The 19,698-nt window shown below is 44.4% G+C and overlaps 1 protein-coding gene across 3 annotated transcripts in view; it reads left to right on the forward strand.

The window, feature by feature from the left end:
• Positions 1–7,042: 7,042 nt before the first annotated feature.
• Positions 7,043–19,698, forward strand: part of Ppp2r5e (protein phosphatase 2 regulatory subunit B'epsilon) — a 162,643-nt gene continuing 149,987 nt past the window's right edge. For 2 of the 3 annotated variants that reach the window (XR_008218529.1, XM_052739577.1), the window contains exons 1-2: positions 7,044–7,605; positions 9,800–9,963. Coding sequence is in view for 2 of the 3 variants with exons in the window: in XM_052739577.1 (XP_052595537.1) it covers positions 9,807–9,963 (157 nt within the window). In the remaining variant the exon portion in view is untranslated. Of the gene's footprint in view, positions 7,606–9,799; positions 9,964–19,698 lie in introns of all 3 variants that reach the window. The other variant, XM_052739578.1, reaches the window with a different exon arrangement.

Here is a 19,698-nt window from a genome sequence, read left to right on the forward strand (position 1 = left end):
GCAGTCAGTGCTCTTAACCGCTGAGCCATCTCTCCAGCCCTAGTCTTTTGAGAGTAATGAGCAGAAATTTAACTCTAAAGTGACTTAAATAAACAAGGGAATTTACTGGCCTGCATCCCTGAGACGGGCTTCAGGCATTACTGGATCTAGCAGTTCTAAGGTTGAAGCATGTTTGTAGGCTTCTTCCAAATGCTTGGCTTGTTGCAAGCTAGCTGTAAGGAAGTCACTTCTATGGTTTATGATCCCAACAGTTAAAAAGCAAATGTTGAAGAAGATGTAACTGACCTCTGAGTCATGTACCCATTTCCCCAGAGAGAAAGAACAAGGAAGCATTATGGTCAACAATTCCTCCATGATCACATGAAGTGAGGGAGGGTGTGGTCCTCCTAGGGATACAAAGGTCAGGGAGGGAAGCAGATACCTGTCATAGTAAGGTTGGTTAGAGTGTCGCTAAAGGTCAGTCTATCCCTAGAAACCAGGGCCTTGGTTCTTTTTCCAAGACACAGTCTCTCTGTGTAGTTCAGTGTTGTGTGGCTGTTTCCTTTGGGTTGAAGGTTCCCTTCTGGAGGGAAGAGAAATGTTTCTCAGCCTCAGAAAGTAAAATAAATGGTTAAAGTCCAGAAAGGAAACCAAACTCACTGGGCTCAGGAAACTCCTGGAAGTTAGGAGACTCACGAGGCCCCTCCCCAAGGTTATAGTTGATAGACAGTTGATGGAAAGAGCAGAGCTTCTGCTTGTCTGTGCTGTCTGCAGATACTGCAGGGAGCTCCAAGGATGCTGCTGTGTGCTGTCTCCTAAGCTGGGGTGTGGTGTGTTGCCGATACAGCTGCTTTTAAGTCAACCAAGTTCTTATGACAACCCCTCACCCGTACTCCTGTAAGTAAACCCAATAAACTCACTGCTTTGCTAGGTTAGACTTGGGTGGAAAACAATTTAAATCTACATTTAATTTAATTTAATATCTTAAAAATGTCCCAGGTTTGTTGATACAGCAGGACAGATGGAAACATCTCTCCTTCATGTTTCGAAACTCATCTCAACTGTAGGCTGAGTGACCTGCAGGTTGGAGGGACTGCCAGAGTCCTGGAGGGACTACCTCAGTGATCTGATCTAGGGGAGACCGAAGGAACACAATCATCCCTTCTGTCTCTCCTCCTGCAACTGGATGAAGAGACCTTCTGCAGGACCTCTCTGGACCCACTGCATTAGATGAGTGACAGCCTGTTAGCTTCTTGCGGAGTTTCTTTCTGGAGATAATGGTGATCCCTTCACACATACACGCTTGATGGTGTGGAAGTTCTTACCCAGGTGCCTGTAGTACTTTGCAGTGGTGACCTGGGTCTCCTTCTTTACAGTCTTTGTGTGAATGTGGCCCATGATGTCAGGTCCCAGAAAAAGAGCGGATTAATTTCTTTCCAAAAATGCTATTATTAGCAGATATTAATTATACATAATGGATTTTATTATGACATTTTAATATATGTACATAATCCTATTCACATGTATCCCCACCCTTACCCTTCTATTCTCCCATTCCTGCTCTACCTCCTTTCTTTCCTCAACTAGACCCTCTTCTAACTTCATGTTTTGCTTTTCTTCTTCTTCTGGTGACCCAGTGAGTTTCATTAGCGTTGTTTTCAGGAGCATGGTCACCTTACCAGAGACTATACCACTAAAGAAAGTGCCTCTCCCTTCCTCCACCAACCATTAACTGTGTATATAAATCACCAGGAGTGTTGGGGCCCCATGCCCCCCTCCTAATCCACGATGGTGCAAACATCTGAAAGAGTGTAAGTGGACAAATACAGATGTTACATGGTTAACCACTTGACATGGCTTTATGACTCAGTGAAAAATGTAAATGGGGTCCTGATGCTAGCATGACATTATTGGAGATAGGCCCCGATATGTGGTAGAGGATGGTTTTTAAAAATATAATCTTGCACATGCCATTAATCCCAGCACTCAGGAGGCAGAGGCAGGTGGATCTCTGTGAGTTTGAGGCCAGCCTGGGCTACAGAGTTCCAGGAAAGGCGAAAAGCTACACAGAGAAACCCTGTCTTCAAAAAAACCAATATATATATGTGTGTGTGTGTGTGTGTGTGTGTGTGTATGTATAATCTTTTGATTGCTTCTTTGAGAATTTTGTACATGCATACAATGTACTGTGATCATCTTCACTCTCACTGCCCCATGGCTCCTCTAGATCCGCTTTCCACCATCCACCCTTCTACCCCATTTTCATGTCTCCTTTTTAATTTCGCTTATTTATTTTTTGTTTGGTTTTTCAAGACAGGGTTTCTCTGTGTAACAGCCCTAGCTGTCTTGGAACTCGCTCTGTAGACCAGGCTGGCCTCGAACTCACAGAGATCTGCCTGCCTCTGCCTCCCGAGTGCTGGGATTAATGGCGTGTGCCACCACTGCCCGGCTTATTTATAACGCCGCCGTAAGTATTGACTTGTGCTGCCCATATACTCATGGGTGTGAGGCTGACCAATGAAGTGTGGTTGACCTACCAGGGGCTACACCCTTGATGAGAATTGATTCTCCCTCCTCATTTCTTTGGCCTGTCCTGGTGCCCCACTTGGGGTAAATTTGTCTCACCTCTCCCTGGAAAAAGTCACACAGTATCTCAAGCTGGATTCAGACTCACACTCTGTAACACGAGCTGGTCTGTACTTACCATTCCCCCACCTAGAGCCTCGCAAGTGCTGGAATTAGGGGCCACCATGCCCAGCCTCCTAGTACAGTTCTACAAGTTACAGTAAGGAAGAGAAATAGGTGAGCTTAGAGCAAAAATAGTTTGAACCTCCTAGAAATGAAGACAGAGACCAATTGATCTTTTTTTAAACTTTCAGAAATATATGGATATTGTAAGACGCAACCCTGCTGTTGCTAATGAATGCTCCCACACACATTCTATCACTTAGCATGGAAGTGCATGTCTTTCCTTTCCCAGTTCCTCATCTTCTTCCTGTCACAGGAGGTGTGCCAGAATAAAATTAGGAAGGTCAGTGGGGGGAAACTTAAAAGTTTCCAGATGGGTAAAGAGTCTTAAAAAGGGAAAGGATGATTGTGGTAATCATTAATTATTGAACAGTTAACATGCCAGGCACTGTAGTAAATACAGAACCTCATTTAAGTCTTAAGACTAAGCCCTGAGTTAAGACTGAGTTTGCTTATTTATCTGTGAGGAAACCAAGGCTGGGGTGGAGCTGGATGACCTCTGACCCCAGAGTCTACATTCTCATTATGCTTATGATTAGGTATAGCTTCGAAATAATTTAATTGTGCAAACTGACAATTTCACAAGTGGATACATTATTTTGTGGTTTATTCTCTGTGAAATAAAGTATACTTGAAGCTTGCTTTTGTTTTCTTGTGTGTGTGTGTGTGTGTGTGTGTGTGTAAACATCAGGTCTTTTCTGGCATTTCCACCTTACCATTAGAGACAAGGTCTCACACTGGATCCTGCACTCACCAATCGGCTAGACTAGCTGGCCAGTGAGATCTGAGAATCCACCCATCCGCCCTTCCTGTGCTAGGGTTGCAGACACACATGACCACATACAGATTTTTCTTTCTTTCTTTTCTTTTTTTTTAATGTGGGTGTTGAGGATCTGAACTCCGGCCTTATACTTTCAGGCAGGCACATTATGGACTGACTCATGTCCCCAGCTCTTCCCGTCCCCTTTTTCCCCACTAGAGATAAAGCCTCTCTCTCCCTTCCTGGATCCATCACAGAACTCAGAATAAGACAGTGCAAACCAAGGTCCTCAGACCGTCACTTCTATCAGTTTAGATTACAGCTCAGGCTGCTAAGTAGAGAACTAGGACACCTAACCATTTAAATCTTAAGCCATAATTAGCCACCCTAGCCACATAGAAAGCTGTAAAAGAGCTACAACCTTTGAAGTACATCTGAAAATGTAACTGCAGTATTAAAATTATGACTCAAGGAAATGGCATTGCCAAGGGTGTTTCCCAATGGATAAAGGCAGCTCAAAGAAATATGACATCAGTTCCTTAGGCACAGTAGCGATGACTCCTGCCACTGTCGTCCTAAGAAAGCAGTGGGTACCACAGCTTTCCCAGGCTTCTCGCCTCAGGCCATTACTAGCTTCATGTACTCCTGCCTCCCCCCCAATCTTCCCCTGCAAACTAGATTAGTTTCCCTCCGAAGATGTCTAATAGATAACCAGTTCTATGATGCTGTCCTTCGTCTTAGCACTTCTGTAGTTCACTAGTTAGCTACCACTTGATACCCTGTGTCTTCTAATCACATGGTCAAGCTGCCAACAGCTTCCTGATAAGCTCAGCTTTGAGAGCTGGATAGTGAATGCTTCCATGTGGTAAAACTGCATTGAATTTTGTCACTTGATAATGTTGTCCCATGGAGGAACAACATTATCAAATGTTTTTCTTTCCCTATCTAGAATAGCAGTATCAAAATTCCTTTGTTCATGCGCTCCCATCAGCATATTTTTGGGAGCACGTGTTCTAAATATATGTACATTTGTTCATAAAATAGGCACACATTAGCTTCATTATCTTATGACTCAGTCATACTACTTGTACATGGGATATAGTCCACTGTTGGTGATGGTGAATATAAATGTACATTTAAAATGGTTTTGACACTTTTGCTATTTCAGTTACAATACAGTTGGACCTACTAGATTGTCATTTCAACTCTGAAGGAGGGCTGTCAGAGCTTTTAGAACAGCAGTCTCAGTTCTAGCATTTGCTTGTTTTGTGCTTTGTGAGACTCTTGTAAGGCCGTTTGTCTGCTTTGTGGATTTAATTAGACCTAGATAACATAATCATAGAATCCAGCAAACATAGGATGTCACAACAGGTAGAAGAGACCCTTTCTGCTATCCTCTGGGGATGCACACTTCCTGCCTTTCCCGGAGGATATTTATGCTGTTCTAGGCCCATGGGTCATTCATTCTGTATATAAAATATTGAGCTTAATGCCTTTTAAATTTAAGCATAGATGCGTTCATTATTTTTTCTTCTGCATTGCAAGTGGATTGCCTGGCACTATCCTTGGAGTACACCCCACTTCCCTTGGGATCTCCTTATGAAATTGTTGGTCCAGAGAATAAAACCTCATATAAGCAAGGATGTTTCCACATTAAAAAGACCTGCTCAATTCAGTTGCTCAGCTATTTTATAGAAAACGAAATGACTTTGAAATGAATTGTCTTTATAGACATCCATAATTTGCAAGCAAAATCCTCACTCTACAAAATGTGAAATGTTCTAAGCAACAGCTGTGAGCCTTTCAAACGTGCACTACTTTTTAACGGTTCAACTGTTGCCAAGGGAAATTGAGCTGGCTTCAAAATCTTTCTTCGTTTCAATTTTGCACTTACCAATGAGACATTGAGGAAACAGGCTCTGCTTGGCTAGGATATTAAACATTTCTAAAGACTGAGGTATGGGAGTATAAGTTACTTGAAGGCAGGAACTAGACAGGCATTCTTTATAAGTATGCAGCCTAGGGTAATGAACTTTTATTGGAGCAAAAATGGACACTCAGCCAGTCAGCAGGTAGTTGTCTGGAGCCAATAGGGGGAGCCTGCTTTCATTTAAGCCATCTTTCCGTGTTTCCCATTTCAGTTCAGGGCAGTAACAGTCTCTTTCATAGCACAGAATTATTTTTCTACCCAAGTGGATAGAAATTTGCAACAAATGACACAAACAAGAAACACGAATGCATTGTTATCACTTGTGTATATGATAGAGAGCTTTATATATATATGTATGTTCCCTAACTGTACAGAACACGTGACATGATACTGAGAGGGAAAGTAGGCTACGGAATGAAGCATTCTAGTTTGAAAGAGAATATATATATATATATATATATATATATATATATATATAGTAATATGTATATATGAAATAATAAAAATACTAAAAGTACAACAAAAATGATAGTGGTTAGCTCGGGTTGATGGATTGTGAGTATTATTATTTCTTCTGTATGGCCCCCTCTCAGTTTTCCAAATTTTGAGCAACTGGTAGTCTGATGCTTGTAGTTAGTTATTAAGGATTTTTTTTTCTTTTCCACAACGAATGTATGCAGCTTGCATTCAAATTGACCGACAGTCTAAGAATATTCTCTGGAAATGTACCATTTGGCCTAGGGCTCAGCAACGATGCAAAACCACACATGTTAAGTATTTTAGTACTTGTTCTAGATTGAGGTAAGTCCTCTCTATTAAACTCAGACTCCAACTGTCAATTAAAATGTCAAGTTGGGGGCTGGGTACTTCGGAGCCCGGAAACCAGCGACTGAGGGTAATCTGAATGCCAGGCTGCAGGCTGGTGACAGCGTTCCCCATCTGCAGGAGCTCCCGGAGCGCTGGCCTCCGCCGAGATCCGCAGGAGCATTAGGCGCTGATCATCAGAACTGACTTTCGGGGGGTTAAGAGACCAGGTGAGAGTCCAACCCGTGGCCAGGCCTCCCACCGGTTGAGCGGAGGCCACTGAGGGTGTTTCGGCCGCGATGACCCGAGCGGTACAGGGAAGCGCGGGGGGTCCGTGCAGAGTGGGGCTCTAACGGGCTGAACCGTGAGGCACCGGGGCTGCCGCACTGTGGCTCTCGGAATCCCCAGCGAAGACGCTTCGCCGTCCGCAAGGGTCGCGCCGTGCGGAAGCTCCAGCTCCGGACGCGCCCGCCGCGCTCCTCGCAGGCCCAGCCGCCGCCGCCGCCGCCGCCGCCGCAGTTCCCTACTTCAGACGCCCCGGCGGAAGCGGCGGTCGCGCCGCCCGAGCTCGCGGCTGCATCCGGGTCCCCGGCGCCTCGCCCAATCAAGGGCCTCGTCTCTTCACACCCCTCCTGTTTCTCCGCCCCTCCCCGCGCCGCCAATCCCCGATCAGCTCTCAGCCGAACGTGCTGGCCGGGGAGTGAAGGCGCCCGAGGACCAATGAAGTCTCGCTTCCCGTTTGAAGTCTCCAGTGGGCGGGCGTCGGAGGCGGGCTCAGCCAGCCAGGAGGTTCGGTTGCGCGTGTGCCATGGACTCAGCCGCCCGGTGATATTGACAATAGGAGAGAGAAAGGGGCATTGACGGGGACCCTGCGCGGGTTAGCGAACGGCGGCTCTGGCAGCGGCGGCTCCGGCGGCTCCAGCTCCTCCTCCCGACTCCCGTGCTCGCTGCCGCTGCAGATCCAGGCTTCCTCCCTCCTCCCCCCTCCCCGCCTCGCCGCCGCCGCCGCCGCCGCCGCCGCCGGGTCCGGTGCAACGAGCAGAGGCGCCGCCCGCCGGGAATGTGAACGAAGAGCCACCGGCCGAGCCGCAACCGGGTCGGTACCGATTTGATGGGACGGGCCCGCGGGGGAGGCTCGTGAGGCCGCCGCTGCCACTGCCGGAGCGCTGAGGTTTGGGGGCCAGCCGAGAGGCCTAGAAGCACCGCCGCCACCGCGGAACCGGAGGGACGTCGCCCCGGACTGCTGTAGCCCGGGGCTCTCCGCCGCTGCCCGGACCTCCCCTTGTGCGTCCCGGGCCCCCGCCCGCCCCCGCCGCGGCCCCTAGCCTGCCGCCCGCCCAGCGCAGCCACAGATCATCTTCGATTCTTCCCCAGGAGCTTCAAGGTAACTTCAGCTCCCGGTCCCGCGGCTTGTCTCCCGGCGAACCTGCCGAGCGGCGGGTTCGGGAAGGCCAGGCCCCGGGCGGCCGAGGGGTGCGGCGGGGTGGGGTGCGCGGGAGCAAGCGCCCGGCCCACTTGTCTGATCTACCTGCAGAGGCTTTGGAGGCCACCACCTCTCTTCCACTCTGCCTTCCCTGCCCCTTTCCCTCCGGCTTTTGAGGCGTTTCTTCCCCCCCCCCTCCCCTTTTATCCACTGGCGGGGGCGGGGGAGCAGCGAGGAAGATTCTGTGGCCGCGCAGCTTCTCCCGGGCTTGGGGTTTATGTGAACATACCTACAGACAAACAGGCCACTTCCCTGATCTCTTCCTTCCCCTTGGAAAAGCCCCGGTTGCTTGCCTGCTGTTTGGAGAATGCTAAAGCTTCGGGCGCAGTGGTCCAGGTGAAACCTGTTTCCCTGGGCAGGGACCCCGCTGTTATCAGTTCTGCAATGCTTTAGAGTTGAGGAGATCCTTGACATTCAGAGCTGAGCGCCTAAGAGGCAAATGATTAAAAAGAAAGCTAGCTATAGATCATCGTTAGAGATAGGGGAAGAGAGAGACCAACTGAGTGATGGAGGAAGGAGGTTTGCAGAAATCTTGTGTTCCTAGGGCTGGAATGAAATCTAAATAGTCACATATGTATCGCAATACACGTCCCTACATTTACAACCTACCAGTTTGATGTGGAACTTCTTGCTGATGCCATCACTAGATTTTAAAGTAATATGACATTTTTGACGGTGTTTATAAACTACAATTCTGTTTTTAATCTGTCACATATTTAAGGCTAAATTATAGTTAAAAAAAAACCCCAAAAAACAAAACAAAACGACATAACTTTCTAATGAAAGAATCAAGAAGTCTTCAAAAGTCCAAACTGAACCTCAACATTGTTCACTCCTCTCCCCCAAGCTTACGTTGTTTTGATTGGATCCAGGTAGTCCAGATGACTGTTCGGCCTTTCAAATGGGGGAGGCAACTATCTTACTCCTTGGAAGTGAAAAAAGCACTTGCCTAAGGTGTTGGTGTGCCAGTCGAGTGACTGCATCTGAGCACTTCATTGTATGCATTCTGGCTATCCGGCTGCCATTAATCTTGCATGGAGCCTCAGTGCCACCTGGATGATGACATCTGTTTAGTTTGGCGAATGAGGCTGAGCTTAATGCTTGGGACTTTTAGCATCTATCCTTTTGAATAATTTCAAGAGATTAAAAAAAATTGCAGAAAGCTGTTCTGTCGGTTCCATTGGTTTGATGGAAGTGAACAGTATTTGAACTCAGACCCAACTTCATCTTGGAAGGCTGTGAAGTTCTGTTTGCAGTTCAGCTTGGTGTTAGGTTTAATCATAGTTTTGTTTGTTTTACGTGAATAACTTAAGATAGCTTCATTTAAAAAGACTGCTTTGAAATAATTCTCATTATGCCTTTTGTGTGTTCTCGTTCAAGTAATCTAGCCTGTCCTCATTTGCAGTGTGGTAGCTCATAATAGCAATCGCAGCACATTGCACCAAAAGTCCTGTTTAGAAAGTGTCAGTAATTGTACATTTTACCTTGCCATCAGATAGATACTGATGTAGTTTTGTTTGTTTGTTGTTTTTTTGAGATAGAATCTCCTCTCACTGTGTGTCCCAGGATGGCCTCAAGCTTGCTATGTGTAGCCTAGGCTGGCCTTGAACCCATAACCTTTCCTGCCTTAACCTCTTTGACTGTTGGTATTACTGGCTACCATACCTAGCCTCATTTGTGTAGATTCTTGAAGTGCAGAAAGGGTTTTAGCCCATTCATAATATTAAATATGTTGGGAAAATGTTTCTATGGACGTTTTCCAGCTTCAGGATAGCTCCAAAATCGCTTTAGCTATCCCAAGATGGGAATAGCTATGCAATTAAAATGGGCAGACAGTATAGACACTTGAAGTCCAGGCAAGCTTGTTTTTAATGATTCTAATGGAGCAGTGATTGGTACACTAGAGCTCTGATTTTATTTAATGGTTGGTGGTCATGTTACTTTTTATATTTCCCCCCTGATAAGGCTTTTCTTAATTGATATTTTTTGGTATGTATTCCCGTTTTCATGAATATTGTATATGAGAATTTTAGAATGTGTATAACATGAATACTTTTACCTTGGGACCATGTTCATGTCACCTCTTTCTCTTCAGTAGGGATATGTCCTCAGCACCAACTACTCCTCCATCAGTGGATAAAGTAGACGGATTTTCTCGGAAGTCCGTCAGAAAAGCCAGACAGAAGAGGTCGCAAAGCTCCTCACAGTTTAGATCTCAAGGCAAGCCCATTGAGCTCACACCTCTGCCGCTGCTGAAAGGTAAGACCCGTGAACAGGTGACACCCCCTTCCTTTCCTTATTGATCAGTGTCTGCATAGTATTTCATATCTGTTAACTTCATGCGTTGTAGCTTGGAGGGTTGAGAGGTTTCAGACCCAGAAGTTCCTGGTATTGACCAAGTCTACCTGCTTTCCTTTTTAAAGGGCTCATCCAAAGAGACTTACCATCCTATTGGTGAATTTCTCCAGTTGATAAGCTGGAAAACTAAATGGCAGAAATGTCTGTTTCTTTTTTTTCTCCAAACATTTTGTGTGTGTGTGTGTGTGTGTGTGTGTGTGTGTGTGTGTGTGTGTATGTGTGTGTGAATGTGTGTGTATACTTGCACATTATGTACATGTGGAGATCAGAGGACAGTTTGTGGGAGTTGGTTCTCTCCTCCAACCATGTGGTTCAGGGATTGAACTCAAGTGGTCCCATTTGGCAAGCAAGCAACCTTTATCTGCTGAACTGTCTCATTGGCCCTGTTTGTGTTTTTAAATTCTTGATTTGCTTATTGACATGTATTAATTGCACTGTCTTTGTTGGAAAGTAGACCCCAGTAAAATAGATAGTACTACTAATTTGCATTAAAAGAAGTGGAGTTTGAAAATATTGAATTTTAAAGATCAAGAAAGTAGAGCTTATCACTAATAACATGCATTTGCACTTTCACATAATACAAATATAAATATTTGGTGATCATACTTGCATGATATTTTAATTTTCACAGTATATTAAGAGCAAGGAATTTCAGTTCTTGGAGACAGGATTTTATGTAGCCGAGGCTGGCCTTGAACTCTTGAAACTGCCTTTGAGCTGCTGATCTTTCTGCCTCTTCTCCCCACGTGCTGGGATGGAGGTGTGTACTACTAGGCCTGTTGTATATACAGAAGTATATATGAGAGGAAGGTTTCGATATGAGCTCTGAGTTTTTTCTTTCTGAATTACACCTTTCATTTTTTCGTTTTAATATGTGATCACTCTGTCCATTTTCATTTTCATCTGTTTGCTTCATGTTTGTGAATAGGAGTTATTTGAAATGTATCAGATCAATAGCTGGTATATGTAGGAACATTAGAAGCTTTGAAGATGAAATTTTGTCTGAGTATTTAAGGATGAGGAAGAAGGGGATACGACTTTTAATAGCTCAGAGGAAACCAGACAACCTGGTTTATTAGTTTATTAATGCACACTCCCTCCCTCCCTCCCTCCCTCCCTCCCTCCCTCCCTCCCTCCCTCGGTTTCTCTTCTTTTCTGTCCTTTTTCCCCTGGTTTTTGAGGCAGAGTCTTGTTATGTAGTCCTGGCTGGCCTGGAACTTGGTGATGATTTTCTTGCCTCTCCCTTGAGTGCTGGGATTACAGATGTGTGCCATCACACCTGGCCAAAATGCATACTTAATTTTTGTAGCAGTGTGTAGGTAGAATCAGAAGGTATGATTCTCAAGTTTAGATGAGGGTATTTCAGGTGTCTGATTTTTCTATGGGAATGCTTACTTACTTTCTCTCTCTTTCCTTCTTTCTTTTTTTTTTTTTTTTGAGACAAGGTTTCTTTGTAGCCCTGGCTGTCCTGGAATGTACTCTGTAGACTAGGCTGGCCTTGAACTCACAGAGATCCCCCAACCTCTGCCTCCCTAGTGCTGGGATCAAAGGCATGTACCTCTATGCCTGTTGGGAACACTTTTTCTTAAAGAGGTGGTAATTCATAAGTAAGATCCCAGTGTTTATACTTGAACTGGTAGAAACTATCTGAGTGCTGATTTCTGGAAAGATGATACATGGGGTTAGGGAGGGTGTTAGTGGTAGGACACTTGCATAGCATTCCTGAGACTTTGAGTTTGAGCTGCAGCACCAAAGAAAGGAAAAAAGGATGATCTACCTGCCAAGTAGTGAAGATGAGCTCCAGGAAGTTTTGAGGGCGAGAACACTGTTGTTTTTGGAGACAGGGTCTGACTCTGTAGCTGACCTGAAACTCAGAGAGGTTGTCTACCTCTGCCTCCTGAATATTTGCCTCCATGCCTGGCTAGAAGATTTTTGACTTAAGATATTGTTAGTAAAAATGAGACTAGATTATATGATGTTATAAGAAAAACATGAAGGAAAATTCTAGGGAATAAATAGAAAGGTCAGGAGACATCCTGGATTCATCACTCATTTCATCTGATGTAGACATGCATGGGATAACTATTAGCTTCTCTATCAGGGGAAGAACTTTATTTCCAGCAGCCCAGATTAAATGTTTTATTAGGTTCAGAAGAAATTCAGTAGCTGAATCACTACATTTATTCCTTAAGACTCATGCAGTCACTTAAATGAACTGAGCATTCATGGAAGAGGTGTAAAGAGGCACTCATGAGAAAAATTTCAATGTTTTTTCTCATTCTCCTCCCTCCCCTTTCGAGTATGCACAGTTAAAATAGATGTAGATGCTTTATTAACTGCTTGGGATTAAAAGTGGGATTAAAAGCCCAGCTCTGAACCATCTTTAAAGCTTCAATTCAGTGGCAGGAAGTGTGTTCCCATTGTTGTGTGTCTGTCACAACCATCCACCTACCATCTTTTCATGTCCTCTGTGCCCTGTTTTCCCATCAGCCCCCAGCAACTTCCGTTCCCCTTCATGCCTCTGTGAGGGTCACTGTTTTGAGTCATGTAATATTTGCCCTTTTGTGACTGGTTTATTTCACTTAGCATGATGTTTGTAAGATTTATCCAGGTTGTAGCATGTCTCAGTATTTTACTCTTATTAAAGGCTGAGCAATATTTCAGTGTATATGTAGATGTAGCACATACTGTTTAATATTCATTCCGTCATTTTGACTGTTGTGAATGATGCAAGCATGAGTGTTCAGGTGTCTGTTGAGAGACCCTGCTTTCCTCTCTTTTGGGCACATACCCAGAAATAGAATTGCTGGCTTATATATTTTAAGTTTTGAGGCCTTGCTATGTAGAAGCTGTATGTCCATTAGCAGGATACAGGAGTTCTGATTTCTCCCTACTCACCGGTGCTTATCTCCCCCCACACTAGTATCACCAAGGCTCTGAAGTTGCTAATTGGAGTTATGATGTGCATTTACCTTTTGCTTATGCTTCTGCGTCTCTCTGGAGAATAGCAGAGAGTAGAGTCAGGTACAGAATGGAGAAATGTGTGTTCTTGGTTTGTAGTGACAGTGATACTTGTCCTCCTTACAGTGGATTGGCTGATTGTTTTTGCCTTATATTCTCACCAGCTTTTTGGAAGTAATTTACAGTATAGAAAGAACATACAGGAAGAATTTCCTTTCTAGGATTTTTTTTTAAAAAACATTATTTAGCCGGGCGGTGGTGGCGCACGCCTTTAATCCCAGCACTCGGGAGGCAGAGCCAGGCGGATCTCTGTGAGTTCAAGGCCAACCTGGGCTACCAAGTGAGTTCCAGGAAAGGCGCAAAGCTACACAGAGAAACCCTGTCTCGAAAAAACCAAAAAAAAAAAAAAAAACAAAAAAAAACATTATTTTAGGAAAAACCAGAATAAACCCAAATGAACTGTCAAATAAATGCTAAAGGATAAATATGGACTTAAATTTCTATAGCATTTCCCTGACTAAGAGGGCTTGTGTGAATACAATATGAACTGTGATCAGATTTTGTGAATTTCTTTTTTGTTTTTAAGATGTAGTTTTGATTGTATGTTTTAGTGTTTTGCCTGAATGAATGTGTGCACCACCTGGAGGTCTGACTACTTGGAAAACTGTAACAGAAAATGAAGAGAAAGTTTCTGTTCTGCCTCTTCTGTAGTAGTTGATCTTCTGAAACTTGTGTTCTTGGTGTTATTTCTTTGTAGAAAACAACATGTGATCTGGTGCACATGTATACAGTGGCCCATCTTTTCCTCAGCTATGTCTAATGAAATGATACGCTGACCTTTACACATACACATATTTGAATTTTCTCTATTCTTATGTCAAAGTGTTTTTTGGAGTTACCTAAAACTTTTGAACCATAAGGACCATCTTACTGGTAAGGAAATGTCTGGGGAAGTTTAGTGCCTATGTATGTATGTATGTGTGTGTGTATGTATGTATTTATCTATCTAGCTCTAATAAAGTCAAGATTTGTGTCTATTTGAACCACACCACTAGCAGTACATGCCTGTAACAGCAGCGCTCAGGAGGCTGAGGCAGAACTGTGAGTTTAAGGGCCACTGGCCTTCACAGTGGGGCCGTGCTTCCAAACAACTAGAAAAGTGAAGCCTCCTCCCACAGTCCCTGTGATGCTCTTTGGACCTGCAGCAGTCCAGGGAGCAGGCTCGCCAGTTACCCTGGTTAGGTGAACTCAGAGCTTAGTCAACTAAGAGGCACAGGTAGTGCCTGCTTCGTGCCTGTCTCCTCTCCCTGTCCTGTTCACATCCTTATTTCCTTATTTCTTCCTTAAGTCTTCTTAGACGGTTTCCAAGTTTAGGTCTGAGTGAGATAGTTTTGAAAAACTCCACCTCTCTGAAGATGGGGTGATAATGAGACCGGTGTCATTATTTCAGGCTCTGCAGTTGTTTTTAGGGTCTTTGGCAGATACTTCAGACATTTCAAAAATTGTGGTGACTGGAGGCACCATTCAGCTGAAACGAATTCTTTGTCTCTTTGTGGTAAAATTCTTTCTAATGAGAGCACTTTGTAAGTTTTGTGGTACTGGGAGTGAACCCAGGGCCTTACGTATGCCAGGCAAGTGCTGTGTCACTGAGCTGTCTCCCAGCTTCTGAAAATACCCTCTCCCCTTTTCTTTGTGTGTATGGGTGTTTGGCCTGAATATATGTGTGTGTACCGTGTGTGCATTGACCATAGAAGCCGGAAGAGGGCATCCGATCCTCTTGGATCGGCTATAGTTGGTTGTGAGCTACTGTGTGGGTGTGGAGAATAAAACCCGGGTCCTCTGGAAGAGCAGTTCTCTTAAGTGCTGAGCCATCTCTCCAGCCCCCTAAAAACACTTTCTTTCTGTGCATGAGGACGTCCAAGTGTGTGTGTGTCTGTGAGCGTGTGTGGGTTAGATCACTCTCCACTTTCTGTGTTGTGGTAGTGTCTTTCACTGGAGCCCACAGCTCCCTGCTTTGGCTGGTCTGGCTAACCAGCTTTCCTCAGGAATCCCCAGCTCTTCTTTCTGAGGGCTGGGATTACAGGTGGGCCACATGCTCGCCTGGCTTCTCTGTGGGTGCTGGAGTTCTGGCCAGTGGCTTATTCACTGAGCCATCTCTCCAGCCCCTAAAACCACTGAAACTTCAGTCCCAAAGATGAAGCTTCGGTTTTTATTTTTAGAGTGACAGTTTATAAGAGCTTCAAAATTACCATTTAGATCTGGTTTTGTGCCTTTCTAGTGACTGGATTCTTTTATCTTCTAGATCTCCCTTGTGGAGTGTAGAGTAGGATGTGCAGTATAATTGCAGGTTTGCTGAGGGGCCGAGCCTTCGATGTACTTGTGCAAAGACAGTTTTTCATAGGGCTGGCAGCCACTGTTGGAGTGTGGGCAGTGCGCTTGCGCCGTGGGCACAGTGCTGTGCAGGCGAAGGCCGCGCTGGCCCGCAGGGGTTGGAGCTAGTACACTAGTCGTGCCATCCTGGACAAGGGACTTCCTTGCGAGCCCTCTCTCCTAGTTTATAATGTGAGGACGGCGCAGCTCAGTGGCTGTGCCGAGTCAGTGAGTGCCACCTGTTCTCTCTGAGCTGGAGTTTCAGAAAGCAGCGTGTGAGCCATAGGCCAGTGCTAAAATGCTTTCTTTGCAAAAACTTGAAATCGAGTTTCTCAAAATGATGAAACAAGAGCATAGTTTTGCAATTTCAAACCTTTTTCAACCCCAAAATTCAATTTGTGAATGTTTTGAAATTTACTGAACTAGCTATCCTGGACGTCTTTGGACTTTTCTCCTGTTACCGGCATCTTGCCATACTATTGAGAGCAAGCCTTTTTAAAAAGATTTTGTTTGATGTGCTCTTGCTAGTGTATGTGTGTGTATGAGCATGTGTGTGCTATGGAGTGTGTCTGGAGGTCCGGACAGTTGGTGGCAGTTGGTGTCCTCCTTCCCCCACAGGGTTCCACAGATTGAATTCTGCCTTTGCCTGCTGAGCTATCCTGCCTGTCCCTCTTATCTGTTTTTAAATGGAAGAATTTCATAATACTTTCAGGTTCTCAAACAGATGTCTGATATAAAACAAACAGAGAATCATTGATGTTTGTACCATCGGTTGTGATATGTGTTCTTTAGGTAGCTACATTTGTGTGTGAGTGTGTGTGTATGGGTGTTTGGGGTTTAAAAAATAGCTATGACTTCTGCTTTGAGCTAAAAGAATATGTATACATTACACACACTAAAGTTGCTCTGTGTCACTGGAGGGAGCATGGTAGTATTTTTCTCTCAGGGAAGGAATGATAAAGATTTTGCTTAAAATCAGGTACCAAACTGTATTATTTTCAAGTTGAAAAATTCTATCAGTTTATTTGCTTTTAAGTAAGACTGTTTTTCTCGTCTTATTTTTTTAGGTTTATTTTTAGTTATATGCATGTGTGTGTCTCTGTGAGTGTGTGTGCACAAGTGTCGGAGACCAGAAGAGGATGTTAGACTCTATGGAGCGGGAGTTTGAGACAGTTAGGAGCTACTCAGTGAATGTGTGTCCTATACAAGAGCAAAAAGCACTCTTAACCACTGTCTCTCTGGCTCTGGGAGCACTTAAAAAAAAAAAATATATATATATGTATATATAGAATATATATATATATATACATATATATATTCTAAATATATTTACTTCTATGGCATAGAGAATTATCATACAGAGAAGAAGTGGAAAATAAGTGTTCATAATAACTTATGGCTTAAAAGTAGAGTATTAGTTTGCATTCGTACTCATCTCTATGGTGTCTGATAAGCACAGGTTGAATATTCCATGTTTCAGGTTTTGGATTTTGGAATGTTTGTATCTACAGTTATCCCTTGAAGAACACAGTGATTAGAGGTATTGCCTCCTGCCTCCCTGTACAGCTGAAAAATCTGAGTAAAACATTCCAAGGTTAGTTTTTGGAAAAGTCTAGTTGTAAACTTTTACTGTAAATTAAAAATGAACTTCTTAGCCAGGAATGGTGGGTGGCACACACCTTTAATCCTAGTACTTTGGAGGCAAAGGCGGGCAGATCTATGAGTTTGAGGCCAGCCTGGTCTACAGAGAGAGAGTTTCAGGCCATCCTGGTCTACACAGAGAAACCCTGACATGAAAAAGAAGTCAAACTAAAAGAACTTCAAGGACTGGAGACGTGTGCATGCATGCATATTCAACATGCGTGCATGCACGCACGCACGCATGCACACACACACACACACACACACACACGCGCAAGCGAAACACTCATACACATAAAATAAATCTTAAAAAAACCCAAAAAACCAAAAACTTAAGATCTCAACGTGGTCAGATAGGAAACAATTTAAAACCTTTGAAAGTGCATTGAGGAAAAAAAACCAGGCTTCAAAAAAGTTACTATCGAAAAGAAACATGTTTAGAAAAAAATAATCAAAACCTTTTGCACTATAGTTAGTGCGGTAGCTCTTGTCTAATCAGCCTCCACAAGGCAGGCGCTGATGCGTTAAGCTCTACGCTTTTGTTCATTTCTTGTTACTGGAATTTCATGTTTATTTTTTCTTGCTGGATGACCAGATGGTAGAGATGGTGATCCAACATTTATTCAGCCTTGCCCTTCTCAGCCTCCCAGGTGGACATATTCTCAACTGGTGTGCTGTCTGTTTGCCATTGTTAGTTAACGTTGTCCGAGTGTCTGCGTTGGTAATTGGAAATGGTGATGTATGGTTGCTGAGGTGCTGCTGACTCGGTCTCATCTTGGTTTTCCTTGTCTTCTTCATTGTCACCTCCTCCAGGCTGTCTTTGTCAGGAAGCCCCTGCAGAATTGCAGACTGTAGCTCCTGTGCAGAGTCCGACACTCTGGTCTGCCTTGTTCTCCTGCAGCCTGATTGTCAGCATCCTCTATCAATCTCCCTGCACAGGAGGGGTGGAGCCTGTGGTAGAGGCACATGGAGAGGGGGTCTCTGCAATAGTAAGGTGGGACTCTCCTCTCTTGGGAAGGGCTTGACTTTTGGGAGAGTTTCCTCATTCTTCTCTCCCACTTTCTAGTAGTTCTTCTGGAACCTTCTGCATGGATAGATTCTTTAATGAGACCTACTGGCTTGAGCTGGAAGTGTACCAGGGCCTGTAAGATTGGCAACGTGGATGTCCTACTCTCCCTCAGCCACATGAAACTCTTTCTCTTGTACACCTCTGCTATTTTCTGGAGTTATTCTTCTAGACTGGAAGTCTGATATACACATATCAGAAGTCAAAAAGGAAGCCTTACCTTCATTCTGTTGATGAATGCTACATATCCTTTAAAAAACAAACACTTTTTGACCCTGCTAGCAGGTGCTACCCGCATGAGGCCCCCAAGCCACAGCTCCCTGGGCTGCTGTCTGTCTCGTGCTCCTTGTGAGCGTTGCTGGGAGCTGGGGCTGCTAGCTGCTAGGTTTTGGTCCTGTTGCGTCCCGTTGGAGTGCTGGTGCATGGCCGGCTCTGAGAAGTGCCTGTGGTAAGGCTGTGCAGGGCTCTCGGGTCTACTCTTGCTGCTGCGGGAGCACTTTGATTGCTCCAGTTGATTAGCACGCACGTTTATGTGTTGTATGGTCCTGTACTGTAGTGAAGAGACATGAGAAGCACAGGAGACGGTAGTTTATGTGTTGTATGGTCCTGTACTGTAGTGAAGAGACATGAGAAGCACAGGAGACGGTAGTTTACGTGTTGTATGGTCCTGTACTGTAGTGAAGAGACATGAGAAGCACAGGAGACGGTAGTTTATGTGTTGTCCGGTCCTGTACTGTAGTGAAGAGACATGAGAAGCACAGGAGACAGTAGTTTATGTGTTGTATGGTCCTGTGCTGTAGTGAAGAGACATGAGAAGCACAGGAGACGGTAGTTTATGTGTTGTCCGGTCCTGTACTGTAGTGAAGAGACATGAGAAGCACAGGAGACGGTAGTTTATGTGTTGTCCGGTCCTGTACTGTAGTGAAGAGACATGAGAAGCACAGGAGACGGTAGTTTACTACGTGTTGTAATTAGCTGGGAAGATGGACTACTTGCTGGAGATGCCACACAGCTTTAAGCAGATACTGTCAGCTCTTGAGTTCACAGCAGGAGCAGAAGGGGGTGGGTATGAAATTATAGTAATGCACTGTGGACTGGGGCTAATTTTATGTAGTTAGGATTTAATAATGGGCTTTCTTTTCTGCTCCTCTCTCTCTCTCTCTCTCTCTCTCTCTCTCTCTCTCTCTCTCTCTCTCAACTACTGGCTCTTACCATTCCAACTCTTTTTTTTTTTTAATCCTGGTTAGCCTTGAACTTGTGATGGATCCTCTTCAGCTTCTTCAGTGTTGGGATTATGGGCATGCACTACTACATCTGATTTAAATACTGTGTCTTTAAAAAAAATTTTTTTTTTAATTTGTTGAGACAGGGTTTCTTTGTGTAGCCTTGGCTGTCCTGGAATTCACTCTGTAGACCAGGCTAGCCTGGAACTCAGAGATCTGCCTGCCTCTACCTCCTGAGTGATGGGATTAAAGTTGTGCACCACTTAAATCTTTAAACTTTTTAAAGGCTTAAATACTGTATTTTTATGTGCCCTTACGTTTATCTTCTTGTGAGTGACATGATGTACAATCTGTGTTTTCTAAATTTTGATAAAT

The sequence above is a fragment of the Peromyscus californicus genome, unplaced genomic scaffold (genome assembly GCF_007827085.1).
Source record: "Peromyscus californicus insignis strain IS unplaced genomic scaffold, ASM782708v3 Scaffold_15__1_contigs__length_86483966, whole genome shotgun sequence".
Taxonomy (NCBI): Eukaryota; Metazoa; Chordata; class Mammalia; order Rodentia; family Cricetidae; genus Peromyscus; species Peromyscus californicus.